The 12,368-nt window shown below is 37.7% G+C and overlaps 1 protein-coding gene across 9 annotated transcripts in view; it reads right to left on the bottom strand.

The window, feature by feature from the left end:
• CACNA1D (calcium voltage-gated channel subunit alpha1 D) overlaps window positions 1-12,368 on the bottom strand; it is a 324,438-nt gene that overhangs the window by 156,122 nt on the left and 155,948 nt on the right. For 8 of the 9 annotated variants that reach the window (XM_078853625.1, XM_078853622.1, XM_078853624.1 and 5 more), the window contains exon 8: window positions 3,783-3,886. The exons of the other annotated variant lie outside the window; for it this stretch is intronic. In XM_078853625.1, coding sequence (XP_078709751.1) covers window positions 3,783-3,886 — 104 coding nt within the window. The remainder of the gene's footprint in view (window positions 1-3,782; window positions 3,887-12,368) is intronic. 9 annotated transcript variants of the gene reach the window in all.

Genomic DNA, 12,368 nt, shown 5'->3' on the forward strand with positions numbered 1-12,368 from the left:
CAGATTTAAATGTACACAGAATAACCTGACACTACAGAAATGCCATCATAAGGAAAAAAGGCATATTAAGACACAAATCAGATTTCAGCTTTTAAAATCCAAATATCTGTGTGCAGAGCCCTGTTTTTTAAATCAGTTGGTGTTATATTTGTACTACTAGAGTTTGGTCAGTTTAGAACAATTTGTTAGGTTTATCATGAATTAAGTTTCATTTGACATTTTGGAGAAGGTAAAAAACAAATCTGAAAGGCACGCTGAGAACTTTTCTGATAAGAATAAAGAACACTTATGCTACACATTTTACACCTGACTCGTGAAAAACACTAGTTTTCTACCGATAAATACTAGTATGTTCTGAGGATTTTGCTAACATTGATTTTTTACACATAAATCCCTACAGGCCTAAAGAAAACCTCTGGAGATTATATGTTTTAAATATAGTGGAATTTGTATTACAATGTATTTACGTCATTTTTCTTAAACATGGAAGTCACATACAATCTGGAGATGAGAGTGTTAGATTGCTTACTTTGGGGCAAACCCTGTTCATTCCTCCAGGGTCACAAAAGGCTCAAAGTGCTGCTGAGCCAGTCCACTTATGCAGCCCAGGGGAGGGAACTAAATTTGAGAGGACTTTACCTTATGTGCTGTGGACATCCCAGTGCAGCTGCAATTGAAGGTGGGTGACAGGGACTTGGGGAAAGAATGAGATCTCTGGACTAATGGATCAACCACTTCATGGATCCACTGGCCACTGACTCACCTCAGAATGGGCACACATAACAGGAGATACTGCATGCCTGCTGCTGCAACAATTGCCTTTACGAAACTTGGCTAATTGGGCTAGCAGCAGGGAATTGTATTTAGCCTTCTAGAATCTCTATCCCAAATGTTTGGGTTGGCAAATACAATACAGGAGCAGATAAAAAGTTTCATTTTACCTTTTCACCAGTTCTAGCCAGAGTCCCCATTCTAAGTATATAGGGAATATCTGGCCCACCCAGTAAAATTTTACCTAGTAGTAAAAATGCAAAAGAAAACATTTAACTGGCCCCACTGCATTTAAAATATTAGCGAGCTTTATAAAACATTTAAATTTTACTATCTCAACATTAAAATTGGCTATAAGTTTGTCTATCTGAATTTCCTAGGCTTTGTGTGGATTATGATATCAGATCTGATATTCCTATTCCTTACAAATTAAAAAAAAAAAAAGAACTAAACCAATAACAACACATCTGAGTCTGGCAGCAGAAAGGAGGTATATTTAATGAATTGCTCCCAGAGCACAGCTTCACAGGATAGGAGGAAAATAATTGCTAAAAATGACCCTTCCAAGGCTCAGGAGATGGGATCATTGAAAGCCTGGTCCTGCATTTACTTCAGTGAGAGCTCTGGAGTCACAAGGAATGTTAGATGTTGGCATCAAAGTATCAGAGGTAAATCATGCAGCAAACATCCTCCTCTCTCTTCCTCTTCCTTCTCACTCCTCTTTTTCAGTGAGATTGAGACATAAAAAATAACCCCTGAATCTTGCAAAGACTTACACATTTGTCACTGAATATAATGAAATCAGTGGGACTGTTCACAATATATAAACTAAGAATGTGTGTAAGACTTTGTAGGATTGAGGCCTAAATCAGACAATCATCACCTGCCTTTATTCACTCTCTCTTTTCCTTTCTTCCCCTTCCTCCTTACAGAAAGCTTGTGACATTCAGGTAATTCATCACTTTCCCTATTTTCCTCAAATTCTCCGCATAATGAAATCCTACCCTATAAATAGCATATAATTTTTTAAATTATATTTTTAAAACCAACTCTTTGACAAACAGAATCTTACAGAATAGATATTTAGCAGGGTAATGGGACATTTTGTGCTTGATTCTCTAAAAAAAACATATTTTCTCTTTAAAATATTGTGATATTTTTTGAATATCAAAAGCACACCATGGAGAAATAGTGAAGAAGGCTATGCACACAATCGAGGTCTGGTGACACCACAAACTACTCTAGCTTTTTCTCATAAGGCTTGGTCCTACTCCCATTGAAATTAAAGAGATTTTTCCATTTACTTCAATGACAGTACAATCTGGCCCAAAGTTCCCAAGAAGCCATTGTTCCAAACCTCAATTGTTAATTCATAGTTAACTATAGATAATATAATTCACACCAGTATCTAATGTTTCAGTTTAGGTTCAAATACCTGTAGTATCTTTTCCTTTATTCTTAAACAAACATAAAAGATCTTTAACATAAACCACGTTTTATAACTATACTCCACAGATAAAAACACCCAGTCAGTTCATTAGTATTTGGCTAACATCTGTTTGGTTCTATGTACATGGAACAACAAACTGCATATAAATTTATCACTGAATAATATGCTACATGGACAGCTGAGTTCAGATAAATGTATAAGGTCAATCCTGCACAGTGCTGGTTGCCCGCAACTCTCATTTAAGTCAATGGGAACTAATAATACCCAGCACTATAGTACAGAATAGGACACTGCAGAATAGGGAACTTTATAATCCAAATATACCCTCTCTGTATATTAAAGAACCTGGTGCACCTGTTAAAAATATTTGCTATGCATGAGTGGTAATTATAAAGAGGGCTCTATTTACTTTATATACATTTGAACAAAAACACAAGTAAGGCTTTCAGAAGGGGACAATAGTTCTTACCTAGCGGAAAAATGTTTGTACAGGTGTCATCCATCTCTCATTGTGTGCAAAATAATGTATCTGACTACTGGAAGTAATTTTACAATGAGGTAATTAGTGCCTCATTTAATGAATAGTTTTTGGCAAGCACTGTAAACACACATGATGTCGCAGATAGATACAGGCACAAGGATTACACAATTCAGTCAAAAGAGCAAACGTTGGTAGGATGACATAAGATTTAAGACACATGCAAAAAGCCATCACTGAGAAGCTTGAATAAATGCAAAGGCTACCTTACAAGTTGCAGCAAAATATACAATGTTAACTCAACTGCTTACCCACTAAGTACACCAAGAACCAGGTTAAGTACGAAAAATGAGCCAAGGATGATAAGACTAACAAAATAGATCCATGGCCAGTCACATCCTATTGCATCATTTACCTGTAAAATGTGAGGAAATAAGTTATGATTCAGCCATTCATTAAATAGCAGAGTCCTTTTAGCAGCTGCCAGATCACGTAGGTGTTCCTTCTTCCAAAATAAGCCCTACTTTTTAGTATCTGTCATCTCCAGCACTTAGTTACACGTCAGCCTCTAATTTGTTTCCATTGTATATTATTAGGAAAAGAAAAATTGGTTCCTCTTTTGAATGTTGAATATATCCATTAAATCTGTTAGTTAATTTTTAAGACAAGTGGACTCATATTTAACTTCTTTACTTACCCAAATAAATTTGTAGATGTTATGCCCTGTAACAGAAGGCATGTTTTAAAACATCACATTTAAATGAAAGGTATTTATAGTGTTTTGTTTTGTTTTATAATTTAGCCTCAAGTTAAGTATGAACACAAAGCCTATATGCTGGTAACATTTTAAATTTTTCAAGACAAATCTCTGGTTTTGGTATCTGTACTTTATTTTCAGGGACTATGTCTTGGTTATGGTAAACTGTTTCTGCTTTAGGTATACAGCACAACTGCAGGAAGAGAGGAAGATCTTTTCAAACCACATCAATACTGCACATAAGCTCACCTGTATAATATAACCTGTGTGTTCATAGCAACTGAATTCAGGACTCTGCTTTCATGATGAAAAAGGTGTATGCTTACCCGCTCAATACACCAAGAACAAGATTTAGTACGAAAAATGACCCAAAGATGACGAGACTGACAAAATACACCCATGGCAATTCAAATCCCATAGCATCATTCATCTGTAAGAAATAAGATGATCTTATAGAAGTAGTTTCCTATAGTATGTAATAAGGAAGAATTAGAGAAAAGGAAAAGAGAGCTTTATAATGCAGTGAGACAATATTCTATGCATTTTCCTTAACATTCATTGGAGGCCCATCTGAGGAAAAGTAAAGCACTGGCCACATTCACTTCACATTCCTAGCACACACACTGAAAGAAAAGAATGACTTGCATAGCTTTGCAAATGAAAATTATTTTGCCAAACATATAAAGGTAGCAAAGCAGGAATTTTGTTCTGTGCTTAATACTTTGCACACAATCCCAATTTGAGAAAATGTTTCTCTTCAGTATATAAAATAAAACAATACTTATAAAATGATATTTAAGACATTTGGGATCTTTTTCATTTTTAATATCAGCATATTTCTTACCTATACCTACTTGGATTTTCTTTTAAAAAGCATACACTAAAAGGTAAAACAGATTCATTGCAATAATATAAATATCCTATTATTTTTCTGTAGCAAATAATTTCAATAAACTCCTTACCATAAATATATAATTGGGTGCAGTAAGATATTCTTAATCAGTTTGTTAAGAAATATAGTGGGAATATATTTGTGTAACTCAAAAGTTTTATTTATAAAGTAAAACCTGTGTTATCCAGCATTTGATCAACCAGAAAGCTCTATTAACCGGCATTTCTGATTTCTCCCAATACAAATCTTCTATCTAGTAACCAGGACTAGTATATTGCCCGGAAGGTTATGCAATTGCACATTCTGCACTTTACTTTTATGGAAAAGAGGCAGAAGTAAGCAAACTGATACCAGGGATTTATTCAAAAAAGCAGATTCCAGGGTATATCATAGGTTTCAGAGTAGCAGCCATGTTAGTTTGTATCTGCAAAAAGAAAAGGAGAACTTGTGGCACCTCAGAGACTAACAAATTTATTTGAGCATAAGCTTTCGTGAGCTACAGCTCATCCGATGAAGTGAGCTGTAGCTCACAAAAGCTTATGCTCAAATAAATTTGTTAGTCTCTAAGGTGGCACAAGTACTCCTTTTCTTTTAGGATATATCATAGGATCATTACAGAGTCAGCCCAATCTTCTACATCTACAATGATAACTGATATTGATAATGATGACTCTGAGGCACTGCAAGATCCTGGAGTGCCTTCTGAATCATCAAAGAAAGATTAAATTATGTTCAGTATAGTTTTAGTGTTCAGTGTATTTTTAGTGATCTGGGTGTACATCATACACTGCCCATAGTGATATGTAGTGTCATAAGATAACCTACTGTATAGAAACTTAACCTGTGCATACCTAAAGTGCTTCAAGAAACCAACCACTTTGCAGTGCAGTACTACTACTGGATTGATGAGTACCTCTATACTATTTTATACTTCATTAATTTTATTGTATTTTAATTCTTTGAAAATTGGTATTCCATTGGTAAGTATAACTCTTAGTTAACCAGAATTTTTGATTAACTGGCACCCCCATCCCTCCAACATGCCGGATAACAAAGCTTTTACTGTCTATAACATTTAAGCCAATTTAGTTGCAAACCGAAAACATGGAAACATTCCAGAAAGGGATTTTGAACCAAAATTATATAAAAGCTGAAGTTTATACATACATGGTAAAAAGTTTTGTTGTGGTTGTTATAAAATTAAGGTTAAATTAACTGAACATGAATATTCTATTTATATGCATACAACCTTTATGTAAACTTATTTTTCATTCTCTATTTTTGGAGAACCTCACCACATCCATCTCAAAAGATGGAATCAAGAAACATATCCACTGAAATCCAAAATGTCATATTTAGAAGAAAAAGAAAATATACGGGTGCAATTACCAAGATATTTTTCACATGTCATTTCTGACAATATTCCAAGAAAGGAAAATAGGTTAAATTGTGCTGGCTTTTCTTTCTAGGTTGTCATGTTCACATGTTGACATTTTGGGTTTGATCCTACAGTCCCTTTCCAGGAAAAATCCAACTGACTAAAATTAGAATTTTTTAAGGACTATAGGGTTGGGCACATTTTTGTGAAACAAACATTAGGGAACGCTTTTCCTCCTTCTTTAAAAGTGTGTGGGGGGGGGAAGGCATGAAATAGGGGTTAAAGACATGTAACTTCCACTCAAAGTCCTGCTAAAGGATTTGAATCCTGTCATTAACATTGCTACTATAAGAGATCTGAGTCTTTTTTAAACAGAGAAAGAAAACCTTGATAAGTTTTATTTCTCATTTTATTTTAAAATCTTATTACAAAGCCTCCATTTTCACAAGGTAAAGGTATGCCCTACACTTGGTCACAGTTAAACACATACATAAATCTTTGCAGAATCAAGACCTTGGAGAGTTCTCAGTGTTACTCAGTTAGCTGTAGTGAGGTAATGTATATTAATTTTTGTTTCACTTAAAAAAAATGGCTAATTCCGTTTACTTCCAATATGACTAAAAAGAGAAGATCTATCACCAAGGTCTTCAATGTCTTTTTAAAACAATCTACCCCAGGTCATTTTTCTATTTAAAATATTTTATGTAACAGAACAGAAGAGGTTTTAAATAAGTGACAAATTTTACAGGACTCCATAGAAAAATTAAATACAGGAAAACTTTTAAGCAGCACAGGGTTTGTGGGGTTTTTTGTTTTTTTTTGGGTAGGGTTTTTGTTTTGTTTTGTCTTGTCTTATTTTGGTATTGGGGGAAGACTGTCACTGTATCGCAACACAGCAATATTCTTGTTAAATTAAATCTATCCCTAAAAAAACCCCTAACTAAATAGCAAGGACCAAGTCATCCCCTGCTTCTGAAAATTCACAGGAAGGGAAAAAGCAGACTCTTCCAACCTCAAACTTTCTGTGTGGGTCCCACAGGGCTTGGTCCCATTCTCTTTCCCCTCTACACATCATCTCTAGGTTATCTCATCCACAAACACAGATTCAACTACAGTACCGTCTCTATACCGATGACTCACAGATCTACCTCTCTGCTTCAGACTGTCTCTTTCTGTCCAAATTAAAATCTCAGCCTCTCTCTCTGACATTTACTTGTGGATGTCTAGCCATCAGCTCAAGCAAACATAGCTAACACGGAGCTCCTAATCTCTCTCTTCGCCACTACCGCCTTCTTGATTTTTCTAGACAGCATCGCCATCCTGCCTGTCATTCAGGCCCGTAACCGGCGTGCCTTCTTCAACTTAGACCTCTCTCTAGTCCTCATATCCAAGCTATATCTAAATCTTGCTGATTCTTTCTGTATAACACCTCTAAAATAAAGTCTTTTATATGCATCCACACAACTAAAACTCCTGCCCAGGCTCTCATCATCTTGCATCTCCATTACAGCAACATCCTTCTCTCTGGTCTTGACAAATGCAAACTTGTCCCACTCACATCCATTCACAATGCTGGGGTAAAATTCATTCTCCCAGCCCATCACTTGCACCATGTCATCTCTCTGAGTCCCTCCACTGGCTCCCCCTCCTCTATCACATCAAACATAACCTGCTTGTATTCACTATTAAGGCCCTTCACATTCAATCCTCACCCTATCATATCGTTCATTTGCTTTGTCGAAAGGCCCATGATACCAGAAGGAAAAGGTCAATCTCACCCAGTGTTGATGACAACTTTTTGCTGGTGTAAACCATCTGAGAAGACCCCAGATGATATTTACAGCCCCACTTGTGTGAAGTTCAAGTCTGGGGAGCTCACCATGATCATTGCAAGCCAACAAGATGCTGATTTGCTCAGCAAGGGAGCATGCCCAGAGCCACCAGAATTTGTGTTAGTTTAGCACTATGTACCCCCAGAATGAACCAAAGCTGCTTTCCCCACTTCCTTGCAGATACCCAGACCGGGGGGGGGGGACTAAGTTTGAAACATCCTCTCTGTGTCACAATGGCCATGTTAGCACTTGTGCTTTGCACATCCTTATGGTTGCTTCCCTGAACCTTGCCCTAATGTTTTTTTTACCGTAAGCACTAGTTTCTAACGTAAAATTCATGTAAGAAAAAATCACTTTACATTACAGTGATGCAATTTTAAGGTCAACATTATGTTACCATCCAGGGCTTACACCATTGGCATGAGGAAGTTGGGAATCACAGCTATTCGATGGTATAAATAATTTGCTAGGCTTGGTGGGTGTTAGTTATTCAAATTAAAGCTGTTCTCAGTACTTTGATGGACTAGTACACTTTTGGTGCTGATCTAAGATTGAATTCAGCATATCCTGGACCGCTGACCAGCATAAAATGCCATGCAATTTACAGTCTCCTTCAAAGGCATGTCCCCTGGTCCAGTAATGTTAGTTGGGTCCCATTCCCTGTACGTTCAAAGGCAAGCCAAGATGTCACTCGGGATGCTCCAGATGACAGGGACTGGATTCTTGCCCGACTATCAGATAGAGGTCTGGAATGTTAGACCCGCTCTACCATTTTACAAGGTTAAGAATTTGGATTCTATTACTGCACTATTACAGGGTGGAAGATTAAAAAGAAGAGGCCACAAATGCCCTATCCCAGTTTTGTCCCAAATCCCAACTTTAAGCCTTTTCTTCAATCTACTTTGAATCTTTCAAAATAAGCAAGTAAAATCAGGTCATCCCAAAGAACACAGTTACTGTGAAATACAGGACAAAATAATTAAGGATATTCAGGTACCATCCATACCTTGTTATCTACTGAAAAATTATCTCCCTCTAGTCTACATTCCAACATCTGGAACAGATTCCAGAATTGGTGTGCAGATCAGGACTTTAATGTGCTTATGGCCTTTCTATTTGAAATACCCTGTATTTTCTGCAAACTGGTATCACCCTTGGACTCAGAGAGAACATATTGGAGGACCAAATGTCCAATTTCAAGACAGTCTTACAGATCTCAGGCTTGGTCTCCTGTCTCATTTTCTGACTCACAGATTTCTAAAAACATAGGTCTGAACCCGCCTCCTCTCGTGATTTTTTACTACCTATTTCTTCAGGCACTTATTCAATCTCCATTCAAACCATTTTTATACTTCCTGTACATTAAGCTATATTTTTAATTGCAATAACATTGGCAAGGTGAATATCTGAGCCAGAAGCCTTTTTCATTCAGAGACAGCTCATTTAATGAAAGACAAATGGCACTGTGCCTGTCTCAAAACTTTATTCCAAAATTTAGGACAAATTTCCACAGGTCAAAAGAGGCAACCCGAATGTCATTTTGTCCATAATCCAAAACAAAAACTGAGACATGGCTTAGCTATCAGCAAGGCAGAGAAAATCTCCCTCTCCAGAAACAAGTATATTTGCAAGCCCAAAGCATTATTTGTGGTCTCTCATCCAAAGTGCAGAGCAAATCCTGGCTCTAGCCAAGGATTCAACTGTGAGATGAATCAGGAGTTGTATTTAAGAAGCATAAAAGACCAAAGGCCTAAATCCTCCCCATGAATGCCACTGCATGTCAAATCCCTGCCATGTCCTTTTTCTGGACCAAAAAGTCCTGTACATTGCCAAAACAGGTTTGTAAAGCTGCCATGTGGACTACTTTTTATATGTGCCAGTCACCCCACCTTCTTTCTTTTTCTCTCACTCTAACCTTACTCTTTTTCTCTTACTTAACCTGATGAATCTCACTCTCATTCATATTCTGACAGTACTAGACCAGGAAAGATGAAGGACAAAAGGAATACTTTTCATACCAGTCAGTTTGATATCTCTGTAATAGCAGGTCCTCCAGTACAGAGGCATGTAATCTTCATTTACATCAGTATTTGTCAGCATTTATTCTTACATTGTTGCCACTTCTTGACTATGCTGTGTCATTTTTATGCCATTTGCATTGGCATTAAATCAGTTTACATGGTACATTTTAACAGCCTTGAAACACTCGTTCTAGTGAAGAATGATTGCCCTCCCTTCCATGAGGGACACAGTGACTGACAGATCTGGCTGCCTGTGAGCTCCTAGTGAAGGGACACAACTTACAGTCCAGGATCAGGGAACATGCTATTTTGGAGAAATAAAATTGGCAGGGAAGAAACAATTTCCTTTGCATATCAATCTGAATATACCATCAGAGCCCAAGGGTACATCTGCCCACTGAAGACAGAGAACGTTTATCTGTGTATCCATATCCTTACCAATATAGATAATACAGAGGTGGGTACAAGAAGAATGTCTCATTGTCTCAACTCTGTTGAAATGCTATAGCCTACCATGGCCGGTAAAAACCTAAGAGCACTATACTTCCATAAGGCACAGCTCTGTCAACCAATGAGGCATACCTCCTAGTAGGAGTTCTAGGGAGCACTATGCTTCGTATAGGACCCAGGAGTCTCAAAGAAGAGACATTGCTAAATCTTTCCCCAGGGAACAGAATGTGCTCCCTTTTATGCTATAGCCCCACCACTGCAGTCTTGCTGTCAGAAACCATGATGGGGATGGTCAGTTAGACCCATGGCAGTCTGGCTTAGTGTTTGGAGCCAGAATCAGGAGTCCAGAGTGGGGTTGGAGCAAGGCTGGAGTGAGAGCAAGGCTGCAGTGGATTAGGAATAGGGCTAGAGTGAGAGCAGGAGTATGAACTGGGTTGGAGCAAGAGCAAGGCTGAAGCAGGCTAAGGCTTGGGGAGTCTGTTACTACAGACAGGCAGGAGAGCATTCCAAACCCTGGGGTAACATTGAGCAGAGCAGACTGAGTTGCTATTCGTCCTGTGGGGCTTACATACTTGCTCTGGGAGTCACCAGACCAGTTCCTGGCTTGTGCATTGACTGGAGCCCACCATAGGAGTGACTCATCAACTTACACTTGCACTGAACGGAGTACCAGGATCAGACTGTGAACAGGTCCTTTATAAGGCTGCAAGAGGTGGTGCAGGCACCTTTCTCCCCTCTCCCCACCACCAGCTTGTGTACCTGCCACAATCTTTTTCTATTTAGGACCTGATTTCAGGAGTGCTGGGTATCAACAGCTCCCACTGAAGTCAATGGGAATTGTCTTTGCTCAACAGTTTGACTCCTGCTGTACAGTTTGTATATTGGACTAATTGTTCCAAATATACAATTCTCTCGGGTGTAGCACTGAGAGTGTAGCATAATTTTCAAACAAAATGGTAACACTTTACAATAAGTCCCAGCGGAATCACATCGATTAACAAATCAACATTTACTGAGTTATACAGGGGTATTTGAAATACTCCAGTTTAACCCAACACAAACTAAAAAATAGTTACTGTATCTCAGATACCACTGTGTAGTAACTGCTGGTGAGGTATCCCAAATCTGGGTAAAGTTGCATGCAAATCCAGGCCTAAGTTCTCTTAAAATGTAGCACTGGCTTGCTGAAGAGTTGAAAGCTTCTTTGAACCTACTGATGAATCTGGATCTGAATTATGGGATTTTAATAAAGCAGTGTCATCACATCTCTAACATTTGTTTCCATCCTGGCTTCTTTTCCATAATGTTTCAAACTCTTTTCACTTCAAAAGGGGTTTGGTGTGTTTCTCTTTATTTATGCTAATAAAGAAGTGCATAAATTAGCCATCTACATATTTATTCCTTAAAGCTAAACCTCTTCTTTTTATAATCATGATTTTAAAATCCTGGAATAAAGACTCAAAGTAAATTAGTATGCGGAATCTTACTGTTCTTAAATGCATTTTAGATACTTTTCTAGTACCCAGTATCTATGTGTTGTTGGCGATGACTCATTATTAGGTTAGTGTCTTTGGCCTGGCAAATAAAACATTTTCAGGTTATTTCTCCAAGGAAAGCCTGGATATCAAATGCAGTTGTTTGAAAACAAAATAAGATTCTCCCATTTCTAAATAACCAGCATAAGATCCCATTGTAACTTGCAGCCAGAGGCCTACCTTGGTGGCAGACCAGAGCTAAACCACCACGATGGGAGCACTGGGAAGTCCTCAGACATGGTTTTCTCTTAACACCAAGAAAATGAACTAGTGAGTGCTGCCTCACATGCTGGGTAATCCAATGAGGGCACTTCAAATGGGGGCATCCTGCACCATCCAAGTGTCCTGAGGGTGATGAATCTTTGCCTTGAACCAACTAATTTGGTTTCCACATGTTAAGGTGGGGTTAATACTATTCACTGTGTTTTTCATCTATTGGTCTGATGAAGTGCGTGTTGCCCAGTTTATTTCACACATGAAACTTGTAAAGTATTGAAAAGGTTTGGTCATCTAAATCAATGTGCTCAACAAAACTGTCTATTTATAATTAGTAAAGTGAATGAACAATAGTGTGAAAGATGGGTCCATCTAACTGTGCGCAATATTAAAGGGCTATAATACAGAGACTAATAATACCAAGTATGATACTAAGTATATAATATCTTTTGAAACAATCTGTTTTGACAGCTAATTCTGCTGTGGGGTTTTTGGGGTTTTTTTGTTTTATTTTGTTTTGTTTTTTTAGTGTTTTCTGAAAGACATGGATTCAAATATGGTATAATGGTCTACATTATTTGGATTGAA

This window comes from Lepidochelys kempii, chromosome 7 (genome assembly GCF_965140285.1).
Source record: "Lepidochelys kempii isolate rLepKem1 chromosome 7, rLepKem1.hap1, whole genome shotgun sequence".
NCBI lineage: Eukaryota > Metazoa > Chordata > Testudines > Cheloniidae > Lepidochelys > Lepidochelys kempii.